At 42.9% G+C, this 22,167-nt stretch overlaps 1 protein-coding gene across 3 annotated transcripts in view; it reads right to left on the bottom strand.

Annotated features, from left to right (window-relative positions):
- LOC138627737 (collagen alpha-1(XIV) chain-like) overlaps window positions 1-22,167 on the bottom strand; it is a 118,135-nt gene that overhangs the window by 68,428 nt on the left and 27,540 nt on the right. For all 3 annotated transcript variants that reach the window (XM_069710284.1, XM_069710286.1, XM_069710285.1), the window contains 8 exons: window positions 10,599-10,757; window positions 10,378-10,497; window positions 9,130-9,294; window positions 8,695-8,856; window positions 8,429-8,598; window positions 6,629-6,755; window positions 4,070-4,215; window positions 422-551 (listed from right to left, as the gene is read on the bottom strand). In XM_069710284.1, coding sequence (XP_069566385.1) covers window positions 422-551; window positions 4,070-4,215; window positions 6,629-6,755; window positions 8,429-8,598; window positions 8,695-8,856; window positions 9,130-9,294; window positions 10,378-10,497; window positions 10,599-10,757 — 1,179 coding nt within the window. The remainder of the gene's footprint in view (window positions 1-421; window positions 552-4,069; window positions 4,216-6,628; window positions 6,756-8,428; window positions 8,599-8,694; window positions 8,857-9,129; window positions 9,295-10,377; window positions 10,498-10,598; window positions 10,758-22,167) is intronic.

Raw genomic sequence — 22,167 nt, 5'->3', positions numbered from 1 at the left:
CCTTGTGTTCAGAGATTTCTCCAGATTCTCTGAATCTTTTAATGATATTATGAACCGTAGACGATGAAATCCACTAATTCTTTGGAGTTTTACGTTGAGGAACATTATTCTCATATTTGTCTTTCACAGAGTGGTGAACCTCTCCAACCATCTTCACTGCTGAGAGACTCCGCCTCTCTGAAATGCTCTTTGTATACTCGATCATGTTACTGATCTGTTGCCATGGTAACCTAATAGGTTGTGAGATGTTCCACCAGGTGTTTTTTTTTTTTAGCTTTACATAACTTTTCTAATCTTGTATTGACCCCATCTCAACTTCTTTTTGAGACGTGTTTTTCAGGGCTATGAAATAAAATAAATAAATAAAATAAAAAACAACAACCAAGCATTTCTTTTTTGCGGCCGTCGCGGCGACACTCACGCGTTGTCTGCTGGCTCGTCATCGGGTCACTGGCCTCCTCCCCGTACATGGCGTACACTGTCACCGTGTACTCGGTGGCCGGCGTCAGTCCTTCGAGGTCCACCTCGTTCACCGAGTCCGCCACCTTCACCTACACACACACACACACACACACACACACACACACACACACACACACACACACACACACACACACACACACACACACACACACACACACACACACACACACACACACACACACACACACACAAAGGTTTGTGCCTTCAGCATGAAATAAAGGATTTCCGGGTTTCCAGCCGACCTGTTTCTATATCTCCTGCCCATGTCTCTCATCCATCTGTCGATTTATCTCCCCTCTCATCTACCTCGCTGCATATCTGCCCGTTGCATCACCTGCGGTCCTGTCCCGACAAGAATCAAGCTGTGATTACTTACGTAAGAGGCCTCTGACTTCCTGCAGGTGGGACCGATCGGACTCGACCACGTGACTCGTGTTCAGCTGGTGGAAGTCCTTCTGCCCAACACACTGAACCCTTGTTGTTGTTTGTTGGGATGAGAACAGTCCGTTTTGAGAACACGGGCCTTCAAAAAACCCTCTTAAGTGTTCACATCGTTCATTTTTGTGTGAAGCGTTCCTGAGCCCATGCGGTGATTTCCACTATTGATTCCGGTCTGTTTTCAAACGCGGTGCCGCCTGAGGTCTCGCGTACCGAGCTGCGATGTACAGCTCGGGTGGAGTTCACAGCGTCGCCTAAGTAACCGTTAGCCGCTTTGTTACGTAATATAGCTGCAGCTCGGTTGTTATTTTTCACTGTTTGATGAGAAAGTCCTTCTGTTTTCCGTTTTGAGAACACGGGTCTTCAAACGCCCTTTTAAGTGTTCACATCGTTGCTTTTTATGTGAATGTGTTCCTGAGCCCACGTCATGATTTCCACCACAGATTCGTGTGTGTTTTCAAACAATCACAATATTTCATGTGAATGCAACTTCCCAAACTCTGGCACTAAATAACAGCAAGCATGAAAGGAACCAGAAGTTAAAGCCCTTTAAATGTCTGTTTGTTTTTTCCTGAATCCGACTCGTCGCAGCTGGCAGTTCTGAAATTATGCACCGGCTCGAGGTGAGACGTTTTCTGTTTGACAAGTCCGTCTGTCACACACACACACACACACACACACACACACACACACACACACACACACACACACACACACACACACACACACACACACACACACACACACACACACACACACACACACACACACACACACACACTGAAGCCTTGTTGTGCGTGTTGGGATGAAAACTGTCCGTTTGTGGGGAAACACGGGTCTTCAAAGCCTCCATCTTTCCTGGTCACATCTTTCCTCTCTGTGTCTCTCTCGGTTTCCATCTGAATCAGTTGGCCCGGCTGGGACTTTGGCCGTGTCCCAGATGAGTCCCCGGACGGGCCGGCGAGGCGGAGCGGGCCAAGGCTGGGGTCCGACAGCAGCACCAGGCTGATCCTCGCCGCTGGAACGCATCCATCCTGATTCTGAATTCCTCCCTAAATTGTTTTTTTTTATTGCTTGCTGCCTGGAGGGGGAAGGGAAGGTGACGGCAGGCATAATGAGGTCTGATGGGAGAGGAAGGGATGGATGGCCGTGACCTTCATACCTCGTCTCTCCTCCTCTACCTCACATGTGTCATCTTCTTTGGCTACTGACTGTGTGTGCTTTTCTGTCTTAAAATGAATTCAGTCTCCTGTTGACCGAAGAACAAAGACTGGATATAAATGTGTCCATAGCTTCCGGCTCTGAAAAATGAGGCCGATCCAGAAGTGTCTTCAGCTGCAATACCAGCGAGTGCCACTAGACGTCGGCTCCAAAAAGCCTCCGGCTCCATAGACTCCCATTCAACTTCTCTCATCAAATCCAAAGTGAATAAAATGTGTCCATCAGTTATCTCGGTGTTGTTAGCTAAAGTCACTCCTTCTTCTTAGTTTTCTGGAGGTCCATCTGAAAATAATCCCTCATTCATTAGAAAAGAAGATTCAAGAAGACCTGTTTTTGGGGGCGTGTCTGTTTGATTGACAGGCCTGTGGCGCAGTCAGGTTCCAGCTATCGGTGGGCGGGACGTAGTGTTTATTCTGCGCTGCACTATGATCGTTCTGCGTTTTTTGTTTCTCTCCAGTCGGCAACAAATCTACTAACGCCACGCTCGTCACTGTCACCGGCCGTCCAATCACAGTGAAGGAGGGGCGGGACAAATGCGACTAACCGCCGACGCCAGTCGCCGATCGGTCCGTCCAGACTGCATTCACAGAGAAGAAAACCGGTGGGTGGAGCCCGGAGAGCAATATTCAATTATCACGGCTGAATTTTATTCCTCTTTTACAAAGTGTTTCTTTTTGACATTTCTCCCTCTCGTCTTCCTCACTGAAGCACGATAAAGGCTGGAAAAAAAAAAAAGTAGCAGAAACACCAACATGAAAGCAGACTTTTCACTTTGAAGCAACTCTACAATTACAAAGCTGTCTGAGACGGTCAGCTTTATTAAGGCTGAACGCCAATTAGCGGCCGGCGTCCGTCGAAAAACCTTCAACGGACCGTTTCAAAGTAAATCCCAGAGTTTTTCTTCCGGTGCCGGACGGGAACCGCGAGACCGAAGCTTCAAAACGTCTCGTGAGATTCTCTTCCGTCGGGTTTTTTAACATTCAAACACTGATTTGATCAACGTCTGAAAAAAAAGCTCTTTTGTTCAGCTTGGATAATAATATCACCGTGATGTCGGTCTTCTTCGGCATCAAACGGAGGAACAGAAGCTGTAAAAACCAGCCCGACGTCTGTTGTAGCTTATTCTGTTTGAACTGACGGCTTCTGAAACAGCTGGATCGAATCTGGAGCGTCTTTAAACATGAATGAGGGCAGCGATGGTGAGTCACGGCAGTTTTTAGTCGTCATGTAAAGATGAAATTCCCTGCAAAAAAAAGAAATGCTGTGAACTCGAGGCAGGAGAACTTGAGTCGATGTCGGCTTTAATGAGCAAAAAAAATACTTGTAGGGTCCCGTCGAGGAAAAAAACCACTTGAAAAATCTTGGAAATATCAAGAATGAAGTCAAAAATTGATCGGTTGTCTCGTCGCCATACGACGTGTCCCTCTTTGTGTTGCATGCAGGTGTAACCATGGCAACCCTCACATCTGTTTCAGCCAATTCCTCCTGAAGTCCTGAAACAACGTCAGCTGATTCGACGAGTCCGTTCAGACTGCTGCAAGTTTTCCTGCAACGCTTTAAAGGGGTTTCATCTCATCGAGGAACTCACAGCATAATCTCAATTTATTTACGATTTTTGTGTGAAATTGTGATTTCTTTTTTAGTTTTTGATGTGAAGAAATCCGACAGATTCACCTGGTGAGACGCAAAAAGAGCTGAAATATTGTTCAGGTGTTTTTTCTGTTTTTTTGTTTACCTCCTAAAAACCCTGCAGCTTCTCTCTCTGCCTCCCCTCACAGTATGATCAACACACACACACACACACACACACACACACACACACACACACACACACACACACACACACACACACACACACACACACACACACACACACACACACACACACACACACACACACACACACACACACACACACACACCTCACCTCCTTCTCATCGGCGGGGTCTCCCTCAGTCAGCGGGGCGTACAGGATCATGTACCCAGAAGCCCCGGCGGCGGTCTTCCAGCGGACCCTCATGGTGCTGTGAGTGATGTCGAACAGCTGCAGGTCATTCACCATGGGCAGGGCCACTATACCACACACACACACACACACACACACACACACACACACACACACACACACACACACACACACACACACACACACACACACACACACACACACACACATCAGAGAAGAGTTTCAGGTGACATCAAAATTAAAACGTGATGTTCAGACTCCAGCAGTCACCTTTTCAAGTTGGAGTTTTTGAATCTGACAACAAATAAACGCTTCATATCGTATCGTAACATATCATATTGTATTATATTGTATTATATCATATTGTATCGTAGTGTATTATATCGTATTGTATTATATTGTATTATATCGTATTGTATCATATTGTATTATATCGTATTGTATCGTATTGTATCATATCGTATTATATCGTATTACATCATATTGTATTATATCGTATTACATCATATTGTATTATATCGTATTGTATCATGTTGTATTATACCGTATTGTATCATATTGTATTGTATCGTATTGTATCATATTGTATTGTATCATATTGTATTGTATCATATTGTATTATATCGTATTGTATCATGTTGTATTGTATCATATTGTATTGTATCATATTGTATTATACCGTATTGTATCATATTGTATTGTATCATATTGTATCATATCGTATTGCATCATATCGTATTACATCATATTGTATTATATCGTATTACATCATATTGTATTATATCGTATTGTATCATATTGTATTATATCATATTGTATCATGTTGTATTATATCGTATTGTATCATATCGTATTGCATCATATCGTATTACATCATATTGTATTATATCGTATTACATCATATTGTATTATATCATATTGTATCATGTTGTATTATATCATATTGTATTATATCGTATTGTATCATATTGTATTGTACCGTATTGTATCATATTGTATTATATCGTATTGTATTGTATCATATCGTATTATATCATATTGTATCATATTGTATTATATCGTATTGTATCATATTGTATTATATCGTATTGTATCATATCGTATTGTACCGTATTGTATCATATCGTATTATATCGTATTGTATCATATCGTATTGTACCGTATTGTATCATATCGTATTATATCGTATTGTATCATATCGTATTATATCGTATTGTATCATATCGTATTATATCGTATTGCATCATATCGTATTATATCGTATTGCATCATATTGTATATATCATATTGTATCATATCGTATTATATCGTATTGCATCATATTGTATTATATCGTATTGTATCATATTGTATTATATCGTATTGTATCATATCGTATTATATCGTATTGTATCATATCTTATTGTATCATATTGTATTATATAGTATTATATTGTATTGCATCATATTGTATTATATCGTATTGTATCATATTGTATTATATCGTATTGCATCATATCGTATTATATCGTATTGCATCATATTGTATATATCATATTGTATCATATCGTATTATATCGTATTGCATCATATTGTATTATATCGTATTGTATCATATTGTATTATATCGTATTGTATCATATCGTATTATATCGTATTGTATCATATCTTATTGTATCATATTGTATTATATAGTATTATATTGTATTGTAATATATTGTATTGTATCGTATTGTATCATATTGTATTACATCGTATTGTATCATATTGTATTATATCATATTGTATCATATTGTATTATATAGTATTATATTGTATTGTATCATATCACAGCTTTTAAATTCCTTTATAATTGAATCATCACCTTAATAGAAGCTGCAAACATTTATAGTATTAATGTGTTTAAATATTGTTTTAAAACATCCCCAAAGTCAACTCCTCCTCACGTATTATTATTATTATTATTCAGATTATTATTATTATTATTCAGATTATTATTATTATTATTCAGATTGTTATTATTCTCCCTCCTGTGTTTAAATCTTCTGCTTCCTTCGGTACGAAGACTCCAAAATAAAATCCGTCAGGACTTGGCGTCACGTTTCGTATCGAAGCAGCAGCTTTAACCTTGCTACAAGGTCGCTGTGTGACTTCATCCTCAGCCAACCGACGGGGAGGGAGTGGGGAGGGAGGGGGAGGGAGGGGTGAGGGAGGGGGAGAGAGGGGTGAGGGAGGGGGAGAGAGTGGGGAGGGAGGGGTGAGGGAGGGGGAGGGAGGGGGAGGGAGGGGGGGTATTCCCTGTTATTGGTGTGAAAAAAAGAGGTCAGGCAGTCTTCTCTGGAAACGGAGGTCACAGAGAAAAGAAACCCAAAAGAAACGTTTAAATAAGTCAATCCGGTAGCTATTTAAAGCCTTCTGTCGCCTTCCTGTTATTACGACGTGTTTTCGAGACGTTAAACACATTTTTCTACAGAACGGAAGTGAATCGGTTCCGTTCTCGTCCCGCGTGAAAACAGAAAGTCCCGGCGGCGGCGGACTCACGCGTGGTGGCGCTGCCTCGGAGCGCCTCGCTGGCGGAGCTCCGGTAGACGGCGAACACCGCCACCTGGTACTCCGTCAGGGAGTTGAGGTAGTTGAGCTCCACGCTGTTCTCCGTCCCCTGCACCACCTGGAACACAGACAGAAAAACCCCACCGGGGGACGGGGGGGGGAGACTAAGCCTGGATGTTCACAGCACTGCATTATAAAAACACAAAAACAGAATCTTAAAAAGATGTGGCGGCGTTACTTCACTTCACAGAAGCTGGGAGGAGATGAACGCTGCAGGGACCTGAACGCCTGACGGAGTTATTATCTAAAAATAATTTTAATTAGCTCCGACTTCTGTGCTCCTAAGTTCTCTTTCGTAGCAGACGGCGTCGTCGCTTTTGTGCGTCAATAAGCATTAAAGCATCACAAAAAAAACAACCAAAAAAACAATCAGGAGCCCCGAGTACTCACGACGTATCGCAGGGTTGAAGACGCACCACCAACTGATGGAGGCTCGCAGCTCTCCGACTTAATGAAGTGGAACCACATCACATTTCACACGTGTGTGTGCATGGGTGTGTGTGTGTGTGTGTGTGTGTGTGTGTGTGTGTGTGTGTGTGTGTGTGTGTGTGTGTGTGTGTGTGTGTGTGTGTGTGTGTGTGTGTTGCAGCTGCAAGTTGTAATAAACATCAAAGAGAAAAACAGGATCAGAATCAGAAGGTTCCATAAACACAAATAAAAAGGTTCTCAGATTACAGCCGGAAATGTTTGAAATCAAACGGAGTTTTATCAGACGAGCGGCGACGTCGACGAAGGAAACGTCTTCAGCTCGGCGACGAACGTGGAGCGACAGGAAGCAAACAGGAAGGGTTGAAAGTTGGAGCTCTTGAGCGACGTCAGAGTTGAACACGTTGGCGTGAACGTTCGTGATGTCACCTGAAACCGAGCAGAGAAACAAACTGTGGACCCCATCTTTAACGTTGGTTGTGTCACGGTGAATTCGTCCCCCCAGAGTCATCAACACCGAGTTCTACCGGGAACCTTCTGAGGCGTCTGAGGAGTGTAATTTAAGTTTAGTTGTGTCTTAGCGAAATTAGCTGTATGTTAGCAGGTTGTTAGCTGTATGTTAGCAGGTTGTTAGCAGGTTGTTAGCTGTATGTTAGCAGGTTGTTAGCAGGTTGTTAGCTGTATGTTAGCAGGTTGTTAGCAGGTTGTTAGCAGGTTGTTAGCTGTATGTTAGCAGGTTGTTAGCAGGTTGTTAGCTCTTTGTTAACTTGAGTTGTTTTTTAGCAAATTTAGCTGTTTGTTAGCTTTGTTAGGATTATTAGCTGTTTGTTGACTTGAGTTTAGATCTTCTGATGCGTCTGAGGCAAAAACAAAGTCGCTGCAAAACCACCTGAACTGTGGCGCCATGGCAACATGGTTCTCCAACACGACACTCACAAGAACACGTGTCCCGTTTTTTTTAACGCGCTGTGAGCGGGCGTGTTGTGAACAGAAGATTTCTCGATTTTCCCCCAAAATCTGATGCGGCGGACGAAGGCTGAAAACCAGGATTGGACTGATTCTGCGGTGGAAATCACTGCATGGGCTCAGGAACACTTGGCTGTAAGCGGTGATGTTGAAGATTTACCGTTCTCCAAAAACTTTGACGCAAAATCTGATGTTTCTTTGCTCCAGTTTCAGGTTTCATCACAAATGTTCACGTTACCAGCACAACCAGCGGGAACTTTTACTTTGAACAACGAGAATACAAGAATAAGTAAAGAAATATGACACCAACATGCACGTTAAAGTAAATAATCCGGACACCTTCTCGTCGGGCTGCCCTCCGCTGGCGGGGTAGTACACCACCCGGTACTTCTCCACCTGGCCCGGCGCGTGGGTCCACCTCACCCGGAAGCTGCGGGCCGTTATCTCCGAGGTCACAAGGTCACGGGGCGGAGCCACGGCGGCGGGGGGCGGGGCTGGTTCTCTTCCACCTGCAGGACGATGAAACATTGTGTTTCACTATTATTAGACGGGGACTTTTTTTTTGGTGTTCTCGCGTCGTAACTCCAAAACAGTCGAAGTCGGACCTTTGATCTGCCGGTCGAGCTGCTCCACGCGGTCGCACACCGTCTTGGTGAGGCCCTCCACGATGTCGCTCATCACGCTGAAGTCGGCCACGTTGTAGACGTGAGTCTGCTCGGGGGGGGAGGCGATGGCCTTCAGCTCGTTCTCGTCGGCGTTCTTCACACCTGGAGGAGAAAAACGGAGAGGGGTGGGGGGAGGGGGAGGGGTTATCAAAGTTATTAGCATTAAATCTCCTGCAAACTGATGAATCAATCCACTATTTCAGCACTGAAACTCTTTTGCTGTCGTGGAAGTGCAGATTTTAAAGCTCAATAAAACTGTCAAATGAACAACACGTATTCTCTAAAATGTTTTGCTTCTTTACAGCATCAATCTGTAAAGATGAGTTCTCCAAACGAAAACAACAAAAATCGATTTAATACACGTTTATGTCGTACCGATGGCGAACAGTTCTATCCCAGCATCCTTCAGGCTCTGGGCGGGGGGTATGACATCATCCTGGGACTTCCCGTCGGTGATGAGGATCCCGATCTTGGGAACGCCGGGTCTGGATCCGGACTCTGGTTTGAAGCTGTTCTCCAGGATGAAGGTCAGAGCCAGACCTGGACGGGGGAGGGGGGAGGGGGAGAGGGAGGGGAAGGGGGGGGGGGTCAATGGGACTTTTGAATGGAAATGTTTTCCAAAATTGTCTGAAAATTCATTTAGGAAGTGTTTTAAAATCATGAAGAAATTTACATATATATACAATATATAATTCAATGACAGCTGATCTCGTTACCACAGGTGGAAATGTTGCTCCGCCCCCTTTTTTTTTTGTTCAATTGAGGAAACAAAATGTTTCCAGCTGTTTTGATCCGCTTCTGTTTGCCCTTAATTTAAGTTACTGCATTACACTGACAATACAAACTCAAAACTTCCTGTATCTGTTTCAAAATAAAAGCCCGCCAGTGTGTCTGTTGACGGAAACCTTTCCGTTCTTCCTTTTGCTGAAACAAATCCATTAATTTATGCAACTTCAAGCACATAAGAAGTCAAATAAAAATGTATTCAGGCCAAAATATCTGCATTTGATTTGAGGTAACTTTAGCCAACATTTAAAAGCATCGCCCATGAGCTTGTGGATCTCAGAAGTGTGTCTGGATTTGGTTTTCATTTGTAAACATCAAGGTTGAGGTCTGATTTGTATTTCAGTCTCCTTCCTGAGTGAGGTGGGTGGTGAAGGGTCCTTTAACTTTCCATCTCTTCACAGCGTCTGAACGTCCACCGGTTGTGCAATCCACTCACGATTTGAAGGGTTTGATTGAAATCCCTTTTTATAATGAAATCCCACCTGTGTATTTTTTTTTTCATTATTTCAGTCAGAATTTTTTAGAAGGTTTGAGAGACGGTTTTTCACTGTGAATTTAAGAGGAAGGAAAATATTCATCTCGCATATCAGCAATACCGAAAAAATTAAACTTATAACAAAACCTTTTTCATGAAATTTCTAGAGGAGCTGCTGCTCATTTTCTTTACTATTAAAAAAACGATGTTAAAACTTGTCCTGACCTTTTGGAAGCTAAAAATTAAACGAGGTACATTGGAGGTAGCGGCCCGTTATCCATTAACGGTGATGAGTGTTGGGGGGGTTGGGGGGAGTGTTAATGACCAGCAGGAGGAGCGGGGGGGGCGGAGGGGGGGCGTACCCGTCAGCGTGTTCCCTCCTTTGTACGGCAGGTTCTTCACCGCATCGATCACGGCCTGCTTGGTGGTGTGAGCGTTCAGATGCCACTCGATCCGCGGGTCCCCGCTGTACTGGGCCAAACCTGACAAATATAACACGGGTTTTAAAATGTTTTTTTATTATTGTTATTATTATTTTTTATTATAAATTTTGAGTGTCCTCAAAAAACGGTTTCAGACTCACCGATCCTGGTCCTGTCGAACTCCACAGAGAAAGCCCGGACCAGGTTTTCCAGGAAGGTCCTGACCAGCCGGAAGTTGATACGTCCGATACTCCAGGAGCCGTCCACCAGGATCACGATGTCGGATATGGCCGGAGTTTTGCACATAAATCCATCTTCGGCTAATAACGGGCGGAAAAAAAGAGAAATTACATCAAATTCGTACGACTCGGGTTGTTAAAGCAGTTATAAAACCTGCACACGCGTGATAAATGTGCCGCGGTAGAAGTGGGACAATTTGATGCGCAGCTTCTGTCCCAAAGTATTACAAAGTGTTTCATTAATTCTAATTCGGCTTCAACGCGGAATAATTAAACCCTGGAGGAGCAGATGAGAAATAACAGCCCGCTCCTGTTTTGTTTCGTCTCCAACAGTTTACTGGGTGATAAAACAGAACACATTCTAATGAGGCAACAGCAGTTCATTTACACACACACAAAAACATAAAAAAATACAAATAAAAAAAAAAAAGCCCCGGCCGGCACAACACAGCGAGCCAAAAGGAAAGGCCAAGCAAATTAGGGAAACAGCCGGGTTTTCCATCGGCCAATTATCTATCACAGGAAAAAACCTCTGTGAGTTTGAGTCTCTGTAGAAAACACTGGTGGGTGGGGGGAGGGGGGGAGAGGGGGAGGGGGAGGGGGGACGGAGATTGATAAATAACACCGAGACACTGCAGTGAGACTAATGTGTCGTCTCCTGATAGAAACTAAACCAAAAAAGGAAGGTTAGTTATTTTTGGGTCTCATTGGACGGTCGTTCTTCAAAATGCAGACAGACAGGAAATGAGGTCACAGACGACGACGGGATAAAGATAAAAAAATTAAATACAAATCTAACGAAATGCTGTTGTTATAAACCATTTTGTCGAAAAGGAGTAAGGAGCGTCTGTGAATTTCAGCGTCGTAAAAAATAACCGGAGTTACAACATGTGTAACTTTCATTTGGTCAAAATCAATTTGATAGAACTGGTGTAGAAAAAAACTGAAATTTAACAATTAAAAAAAAAAAACTCAAAGGTTTGCGTTTCCAGTAGATTAAAGTAAAAACGTGTCCACTTTGACTGCAGAGAGAAACGTGAGCGTCGTCTTCAGGGTGATAAATACTTGGCCTGTGGAGCTGCTGTTATCTGGAGAACTTCTGTGTACACTGTTTCCTTATCCCCCACATGTAGAAGAGCATATTTCCTTCAGGCTGCAGCATGTTTTAATATTTGTGTGCGTGCGTGTGCGTGTGCGGAAGGCATTCTTCGTTTCATTCATCGTTGACGGGAACCGAGTCGGGTATCACGTCTCACAAGTCTCTACAGTGTCGGAATTCAAGTCGAGTCGACCGGAGGAGTCTCGGTGACTGGGCGTCAACTCACCGTCAGATTAACAGCACAATAAACACCTTAAAGCGACATACTCGAGAGCACGTTTGCGGATTGATGCACGTTTTGTGCTTCGTGTCGTCACCGACGACGAACCGGCAGGAAACATTTAAAGCAGTAAAATGAGTCACTTTTGCGGACGCGTTCCTACCACTGACAACAGATGGCGGTAAAGCACCCAGAAGCTGTTTGATAGCCGTAATAAAAGCAACAAGAAGAGAAATGTGTTTCTACTCGGCTCTCATAAAGCAAAAAAATAAATATTTAAAGTAAACATTAAAACTGATGTCATACCTAAAAAAAAATTTTTTTTAAAAAGGGCAGCAATTTCACAAAAAGTCAAAATACAAATCACAGGAATTATTTTAAACCTCCCAGACGAGCTAAATGCTTTAAAAAATAAATAAAAATCTACCAAATAGCATCCCCAAATTCAATCAGTTACATTTCCACAACTTTAAGGTGAAAAACGAACAACGTTGGCCTCCTTGGATACGAAACACGAGGGACAACTTTTCTTTTAAAAAGGAAACCAAGTATTTAAGCACAATTGGTGTCACCAGGCAGGAGTTTTTTCTTTTATTATCTATTTTCTAAATAAATGAAATAATGCAACCTGTAAATGAATGAAAATCCCTTCATGATAGATCTTGAAAAAAAAAAAGAAGAAGGATTTAAGGCTGTGCAAGAAGGATGTCAGGAAGTGAAAACGAAGGTTAAAACAGTGCTTCAGAGCACCAAGCGAAGGAGAACCGGCTTCCTTTTTAATGGCACGTCTGGGGAAATACTCGCACCTGGACAGCTGGCGAAAGAAAAAACAGACGGAGAGAAGAAGAAGCAATAGAGGAACAAAATAAAGCGGCGACAGATGCATATTAACGGGTATAAAGTACACAAGTGAGTCTGCTGCGAATACCAATGTTGTGTTTCTTTTCTGCTTGACTTCCTAATGCCACCCCCCCCCACCCCCACCCCCACCCGACATCGTTTCTTATTCTCTGCACTGATTCTCCTCCTCTGACTCCATCATCATGTGGGTCTATATATTTCTTTACAACTGTACGCACATACTAACGACACCGGGAGCTACAAGCAGGATGAAAGAAAACAAGATGACGGAGAGGAAATATGAAGAATATGAAAATCAGTTTGAGTTTTGAGCAGAGCAGCAGGTGAGGCTGAGAAAGAGAACATCGTTTCCTGATATTTAAATATTTAAATGTCCGTTTTGTGATCTTACATGACCTCTGCAAAAGAAAAGATGCATTTTTATTTCTGGTTTATTTAGAGGGTGGAGGAGGGGGAGGGGGTAGAAGAGCGGCTAAAATACTCACAGAAAATCCAAAAAGAAAACTATCGACTCACCGCTTCACTGCTGGAGATTTTCTGAAACAATTCAAGTTTGACAGTTTCACGTTTTCCTGTAGAGGACAGAAATGAAACCGACTGCACGCGTAGAGCCGTGTGATTTACAGGGAAAGGAAACTTTTTTGGAAAAAGAACACGGTTGAGGTTAGGAAACAAAAAAAACAACTCAAGAACAACGTTGTCACTCCCTGGATTCGAACCTCTGCGTCTGATTCATGCCACCAACAAATATCCTATTTACTCCATCACATGAGCCTTCATTTCCTTCTTTCCCGTGCGTGTACGTTTCCCGCTTACAAAATGTGTAACTGTCACGCCTGGAGAGGCCAGAGCGTGTCCATCTCACGTTGTGCTGCGGTGGGCCAGGCGTGTCTATTTCACGCTTTGCCGTGATACCGGGTCGGACTTTCTGTTTGTTTACTTCCCTGATACGACCTGAAGCGTCCTAATTTCAGCCCGCAAGGCAACAACACATTTCAGCACAAACTACCCTCCAGAAAGGACGAAGTTTAAAAGGGAGTGGAAACGGTAGAAGAGAGGTTCGTTGATGGATTAAACTAAAAGGAGCCCTCGGGCAAGAGGTCGAGGAGTCAAAGTGGCTCCGGTCTGAGACGGTGAACGCCGAGAGCTGGAGGACGTGACCCGAGTCGGCCGAGTGGAAACAGTATTCTAATGAGTCCCTTCTGTTTACCGATGCACTCATGAATATTCATTCTCAGCGGGACGCCGGCTCCGTCGGCGTTCCAGGTTCGCCGAAGCTTCAACGGTGGATGAGCGAAGCAAAAGTTCTTCACGTTTCCGTCCTTAACACTTGTGCTTTCAATCTAATGTCACCACAGCTTTTATTTCCACCTGATCTCTGAAGGTCACGCCGCGGCGAGGCGAACATATTTCTTCGACGGGGGACGCCCAGCCGTCAAAACCAAGGTCAGGGCTAAAGCTAGAGGCCCGAAGCGACGGGGGGGAAGAAGGGCGATGCCGATACCTGCCAGGTCAAAGGTGAGTCGTTCGTCCTCGGGGGAGGGGTGAGCGGTGGGAGGGGGGGAGCTCTGCGCAATGGATTTATCTGCTGCTCGGGCTAATTTACACAGCAGGAAGGTTGAAGGTCAGCTGCCTCCGATTCCAGCGCAACAAACGGCAGCTTCAGAGAGAGAAATCTCATTTCCTGTTTGAGGAGATTCCACAAATTCATCTACCTGGAAGGTTCAATGTGACACCTGAAGGAAATCCTGCCTGAAGGGGTTTAACTTGAAATCTTTATATTCGTCAAACACAAAGCAATTCAATGTATGTCCGTTTATGGGACTTCAAACTACAGAAAACAAAGATTTACTTATAAAAACATGGTGAATTTTTGTCTTTGTGAATTTTGTGTTGTTTGTTTAAACTGCTGTATCTTAGAATATTTATCATTTCATATAAAAATCAAGAGTATATAGTATGCCTTGTGTGTTATTTAATCATTAATAAGGTTCCTGTTACACTTAAAATATGTACAAGGTTACTTGTATAATGAAGGATTTTCACCGATATTTGTCCAACAATATTCCACCAACACAGAAGTGCTCCATTATTCTTGGTACCAACTTTAAGAGGTGACTGTAACGAAACAAAAACAAAATTTTGTTGATAGAGAAATTCTGTAATTAGCAAAAAATACACAAGATTTTTTTGGGGCAAGAGATTAAATCTTTGTTAATATCTGTAATTTAAGAAGACTTGAAAGTGACATCACTCTGTCATTTCTTTTTAGTGGCAAAAAAATGAAACAGAAAAAGTTCCACAGAGGAAAGAGTCACGGAGAACCAACAGATCTGCAATCAAAGCCAGAAAATCCTGTCTAATGAAAATAGAGGGATTGATTTCATTAAAATGCACTGTGCAGAAGATTTAAGAACTAATATCCTTCGTCAACATGCTGATTACAAGTGCGATGAAAAATGCTGCGCTACTGATTTCATTGCACCATTTTGCGTCGATAGATTCTCATGAATTATTTTGAGATCAAAAGTATCATGACTCCAGAAAGGCCCAGATTTATACGTTCGTTTATCGTCTCATATTAAGGTTTAAATTTAGACTTTTGCTCGTCGACCAAGATGTTTTTTTTTCCTAAAGACAAAACGAAGCCACCGTTGTGCGTCTTGTGACTCATTTTCTGCTCTCTGAGTGAGAAAGAGGACAACCGACACCTCCAGCTCAGAACGAACAAGCTCCTTGTTTCTCTCGGGAACATGAAAGAGGGACGAGCGGATTCCTCCGAGGCCCCCGGACTCACGTGCCTCAATTGAAATGCGAACAGATAAGAAATGAGCATTACCACCTCGAACCGTCACTCAGGAGCCGCCGAGCAAGGCACCGACGCTCGACAACAAAGACTCGCAGGCACCGAATGTTCCCGCAGCTGTGAAAAGAAATGTCTGACAATATAAATGTGAAGCAGGGCGATGAGGTAATCAAGCAAGCTCAGCAGGAACAATGTCCCTGTGAAAATAAAGGTTACAGATAAATAGAAAATGCAGAAAAAAAAGGTTGCAATGCGACAAATCTAAAACTTGAATTGCAGCCTCGTGTTTCTCTGCTTCCACCGACCAGTTCAAATTCGGTTTCCATCCATCTAAAAGTAGAATAAAACCTAGTTTCAAAACCCCTTCTGAAACCACTTTAAACCAAGTCCAAAACCACATCTGAAACCAATTTAGACCACATACACAGAAGAGCTCTACAATCAGCACAGTTTCGAGGTGGACACCCAAGACTAGTGTCACACATTCACACCTTTTACCAAATCTAAAAGCAGTTTACACCAAGTCCAAGTCTAAAACCAAGGTTCAAAAACCATTCTAATCCAAGTCTAAAACCAGTTTAAAACTACTACGGTCTACAACTAGACTGACCCAAACCAGCTTAACCCAAGTCCTAAACCTGTCCAAAATGGGTCCAAAACCCATTCAAAACTTGTTCGAAGTCCCTCTAAAAGTAATCTTAAACCAGGTCCAAAACCACAGGTGAAACCAGCTTAAACCACACGTGAAACCAGTTTAAACCACATCTGAAACCAGTTTAAACCAAGTCTAAAATCAGTTCTAATCCGGGTCTGAAACCAGTTTACAACCTGTCATCACTTCAGACATTAGTGTGACATGTTGGCGTAATTGAGGTATGAACTCTTGAGTTATGGCGACATAGTTTTAAGAAGTCCCAGTGAACTTTGACCTTTGGCCACCGAACTCTCACCAGTCCGTCCTTCAGTCCGAGCGAACGTTTCTACCAAATTTGAACACATTTCCTTAAAGCCTTCCTGAGACATGAGGACCGGGAAGACGGGACGTTGGCTTGTTTTTGGGTTGCTGTTGTTGAGCCGGTGCGTCTTCTGGAAATCTTGCAGCTGTTTCCCTGCAGCGTGGTCGCAAGCCTGCAGCTGATTAATGCGCCTCAGCGCTGTCAGCATAAATCTGCACAAGGGCATGCGACCTTATGAATCGTAGCTCATCTGAGCCTCGTCTCAGGGAGAGAAACTTAATGGCTCCGGAGAGCCGAGGATGAAATACGTCCGAGGTGTTTCAGGTCTTCAGAGTCCCGCGTTCCTCTGAAGTCTGATCGAACTGCTGCTATCGCTTCGTCTTCATTAAGTTAAAAAAATAAAATAAAAGCTGAATGTTCAGCTCTTTACACGTTCTTAAAGTTTCTTAAAGAACTACAGGTTCTGGTGAAAAACAGCTTTCAGGTTATTCAAAACTGTAAATATGATGACGTGTAAGTCTGAGAAGCATCCGGAGATTTCAGGACTTTCAACGACTCCTCAATTTAATGCAACGCGGATCAAAGACGCCACTTTTCCCGCCCGCACATCGAAACTCTGCACGACAGTGTTGTAAAAAGTCTTTGTTGAAATTCGAGCGGTTAGGTCGTTAAAAAAACACCGTTGCTAGGCAACGCCAACGTGGACGCCATCGAGAAGCCACAGAGTCCAAACAATTTAGGCACAGAGGGAAGAGATGTTTTCAACATTTTCCCTTCAGACGTTAGGCTATCATCTACGTTACGAGGACAAACTCTGCGTGACTGAAATTACAATATATTAAAGATCCAAAAAAACACGAACTCCCACGACCTCCGACCTTTTAACGCCAGCAAACACACATCAAAACTTCGTGAGCTCGAGGCTTCCAGAAAATGTTGAGTTCAAATTTGAACGCAGGGTGAATCGTAACACACCAGGATGGACTGAACCTAAAATGGTCCTTTAAATCGAGCTAAAATAAAACCCAGTTTTTCTCAGATGAGCTGATTCAGGACGCCGTCTGATCGTACGGTACGACGTTGTCATGGTGATGTCACCTCGTCATGAGGTGATATCCCCGCTGCGTCGAGCAGGTCGTACAGGCGACGACGCTTCTGTCACCGAGTCGCTGCTGCTCACACTCGCTTCTAGTGTGTGTGTGTGTGTGTGTGTGTGTGTGTGTGTGTGTGTGTGTGTGTGTGTGTGTGTGTGTGTGTGTGTGTGTGTGAGAAAGGAGAGACGGAAAAAAAACATTGTGAGATTCTTTAATGAGCAACCTCACAAGACCGGCAAAATCTGAAACCACAGGAAATCCCACAGGTCGCACACACACACACACACACACACACACACACACACACACACACACACACACACACACACACACACACACACACACACACACACACACACACACACACACACACACACACCAGATCTGTGGTGACTTCTTCATTTCTGTCGACAGTAATTTGAATTCGTTTTTTTAAATGTTGTGAATTTATTTTCGTCTGCCAAAGACTCTTTTTTTGTTTTTTTTAAAGGGAAAGTGTCTGACATTGTTGTATAACATCACTTGTGTGTGTGTGTGTGTGTGTGTGTGTGTGTGTGTGTGTGTGTGTGTGTGTGTGTGTGTGTGTGTGTGTGTGTGTGTGTGTGTGTGTGTGTGTGTGTGTGTGTGTGTGTGAGATGCAGAGAGGAAGTGTGAAGAGAGAATATAAGCGTTGAGTCATTGGTGGTTTTTCACTGCGGTTTTCACACCAGCACCGCTTCCTCTTTCTTTATATTTTGAAGTCAAGGAGAAAATATCACTCAAATAGTTTTTTATGCCAAGCGGGCATAAAAATAAAAGTTTAAAATGAAGCAGCTGCTGATTTCATGTCAACACAAACAAAAAAAAGGGTAGATGAATGTGTTATTATCCAAAGAAACGTGTGATCACAAACATGACTCAGCTGTCAGTCAAACAGGACAGAAAAGTCAACTTATAGAGGAGAGAAGAAGACAAAGATGGTGATAGAGGGAGGAATATTCAGGAGAGACAAAAATAAAGAGGAAGGAAGGAAAAAAAGTTGGCAGAAGTGAGATAAAAGTGACAGAAAATGTGCTAATAAGTGAGAAAGATTGAAATCTGCTGAGGAACAAACTGATAGCGTTAAAAACCCAGAGGGAATATTTAGAGCACCGAAACTAAAACATAGAAAACAAAAAAACAACAAGAGGAAGTGATGACATAAGCTGGCAGATCCACCGGTTGGTTTTTCCCATGACGGAGGACGGAAAGATATTTTTACTGGAACGAAGGAAAGACAAAACAGAAAAAAAATTGGAAAAATTTGGCCTTCAGCTGCAATACCAGCGAGTGCCACTAGAGGTCGGCTCCAAAAAGCCTCCGGCTCCATAGACTCCCATTCAACTTCTCTCATCAAATCCAAAGTGAATAAAATGTGTCCATCAGTTATCTCGGTGTTGTTAGCTAAAGTCACTCCTTCTTCTTAGTTTTCTGGAGGTCCATCTGAAAATAATCCCTCATTCATTAGAAAAGAAGATTCAAGAAGACCTGTTTTTGGGGGCGTGTCTGTTTGATTGACAGGCCTGTGGCGCAGTCAGGTTCCAGCTATCGGTGGGTGGGACGTAGTATCGTCAGGTTTCCAATCAGATCGAGTCAGATCCACCGCTGGCTCCTCCCCCAGCTCGTCCAAATATGGTCACTTCCTGCTCTAAGCTTCCTGCTTGGTTGTTATGTGTAAACTCACTTCATTTCCCACAAACACCATCCTTTATGTCTCTGAGCTTATTAAAGGCTGATTTAATGACGACGAATCGTCTGTTTCCACCGCAGATAAAACAGATAAAACAGAAGAAGGTGTGTGAATCCTTCTCGTTTCCTCTCAGACCACCAGATGTGGAAACCACTTCCCACTGCAGCTGTCTTTCCTTTCACATCTGTGTCTCTTCCATCTGAATGAGGTTGTCAAACAGAAGACAATGAAGCTAAACCTACATTCTCTTTCAATTTCCATCAAATCAACACCTCCTCCTCTCCTCCAGCTCCAACACACGATTTTTGCCACGTCATATTTCATCTTTATTTTCTTTATCATCTCCAGCTGTCCCAACTTTCTTTTGGAAAGATGTTGCTGCCATTAAAATTCAAAGCGACCACATAAATTTCCATAAAACAATAGCAATTCTCAGTTTTAAACATTTGATATGTTGCCTTTGGTTAATTCTTTCAAATGTAAATATGAGTTTACATGATTTGCAAAATAACTGCATTCTGTTTGTATTTAACATTTAACACAGTGTCCCAACTTTTTTGGGGGAAACGGGGTTGTAGGTTTGTCTAAAATACCAAAATCCTGCTTTTCTTCCTTTATCTGATCAGAAAACTGCATTTTGTTTTTACTGTAATTTATAATTTTTTGGCAAAATAAATAAATAAAGCAACCGTGCAGGTAAAACAACGACCTCCGACCCTTCACGAATACTTCTGACTCCCTCCATTGCTGATGTTCAACGTTCAGAAACAAACCGTGAACAACTTCTTCCCTTCTGACGCAACAGTTACAGGCTGATGAAATGAGACATTTGATCTCTGCACGTCTCCAAAAGAGTGTAATTTGTAAAACTGTAAAAAAACAAGTCATCCATCTTCCTATGACAGAAAACTCCTCATAAATTTCTTCACACGTCAAACAACGCTTGGCTGGATGAGCGACAAACCAAAACACGCCGATGAAACAAACATAAAAAACAACAAATCCTCAGCAACTTGTTTCAACTGTTGACGTGCAGCAGAACAAATCCTCGTCTACAGCTGCTCGTCTTCTTTCTTAGAAACGGACGAGAGTGTGAAACTGTGTCAGCGGCACAACTTGAACATTTAAAATCTTTTTACCAGCTTCGTTTCTGCATCTTTAATTTGAACCTTTAATGACTGATTTCGATAAATGTTTAAGATATTTAACTGTTGAAGAAAAAAAAGAGCACTGAATCATTTACTGATACCCTGGAAGATTCCTGACTAAACGCTGCCGTCACTCATCCACAGATTGGAGGTGTGTCCATGCTTTTATTGTGAAAATCCAATATCAGCACATTCACAGCAGAACAGTAAGTCCTGCAAATCACAGACTGAATTTAAAAGAGTTCGTAGCTTCAGGTCTATAAAATGGTTCCGATCCAGAAGTGCCTTCAGCTGCAATACCAGCGAGTGCCACTAGAGGTCGGCTCCAAAAAGCCTCCGGCTCCATAGACTCCCATTCAACTTCTCTCATCAAATCCAAAGTGAATAAAATGTGTCCATCAGTTATCTCGGTGTTGTTAGCTAAAGTCACTCCTTCTTATTAGTTTTCTGGAGGTCCATCTGAAAATAATCCCTCATTCATTAGAAAAGAAGATTCAAGAAGACCTGTTTTTGGGGGCGTGTCTGTTTGATTGACAGGCCTGTGGTGCAGTCAGGTTACAGCTATCGGTGTCCCCTTTAGCCCGCAGCCAGCTCGAGCTGTTTGGAGAAGCACCAGGTGACTCACACACACACACACACACACACACACACACACACACACACACACACACACACACACACACACACACACACACACACACACACACACACACACACACACACACACACACAGCCCTGATGAGTGGAACCTGCGTCCCGAGCTGTGACTTCATTACTCCCTCATGTCCTCTTCCTGACACGCTCTAATTATCGCGGCCTGAACAAATGGACCAGGAATTAGACCTCGATGAACGCGTCACGTCGGTCCGGCACATCGGTCTCGTGTTCACAGTTTGTCGGTAATTGAAGTGTCACAAGTTCAAGCCCTGAAACAGAGACTGAACCGAGACGCTACACTTCCAGTTAGAGAGGAAAAAATAGTGAGTTTCAGCTCAACTGTAACGGAGAGGGGCGGAGCTAAGTAGAGCTGAGTAAATGCCACAACTTTTCAAATTAAAAGCCCTCCAGTTTCATACAGGGTCCAGACATATACTAGGTTTAGACTTAGACGTGTTTCTTTCAGGAGGGTCAGGAGGTCTCTGGATTTTATTAGAAAAAAACCTTCATATTTGAAAGATGTATTTGAAACTTTTTGGTTATTTGGTCAAACAACAGTTATATGCACTGCAGGAGGTATTTAGGGAACATCTGTGTAACTGTAGATACATAAAAAACAACTGAAAACTTGAATATCAATTTGTTATTGTTCACATAAAAAGAAGCTGAGTCAGCTGGTTTGGTGTATTTTGTAAAAAGTAGCTCACAGAGAGAGAGAAAAAAAAAAGAAAGGTCAGAGATTCCTGACTGAGAATAAAGCCGTCAGGTTCCTACAGGAGCCCCGAAGGGAACAAACCAAACACATTTATGCAGCTCTGACGAGAAAGAAGGTGACAAAAACGTTCACGGGGATGGATTACACAGCCGCAAGTCTCCGCACGTTGATTTTCATAATGCGGCGAAATGAAAATGAATGGCTGCGTACGAGGACGACTAATCTAT

This window comes from Brachyistius frenatus, unplaced genomic scaffold (genome assembly GCF_029030835.1).
Source record: "Brachyistius frenatus isolate BFR_SWC_R1_liver_20210118 unplaced genomic scaffold, ASM2903083v1 Contig_91, whole genome shotgun sequence".
NCBI lineage: Eukaryota > Metazoa > Chordata > Actinopteri > Embiotocidae > Brachyistius > Brachyistius frenatus.
The sequence above is the reverse complement of the archived record's forward strand: the minus strand, read 5'-3'. Positions and strand labels throughout refer to the sequence as shown.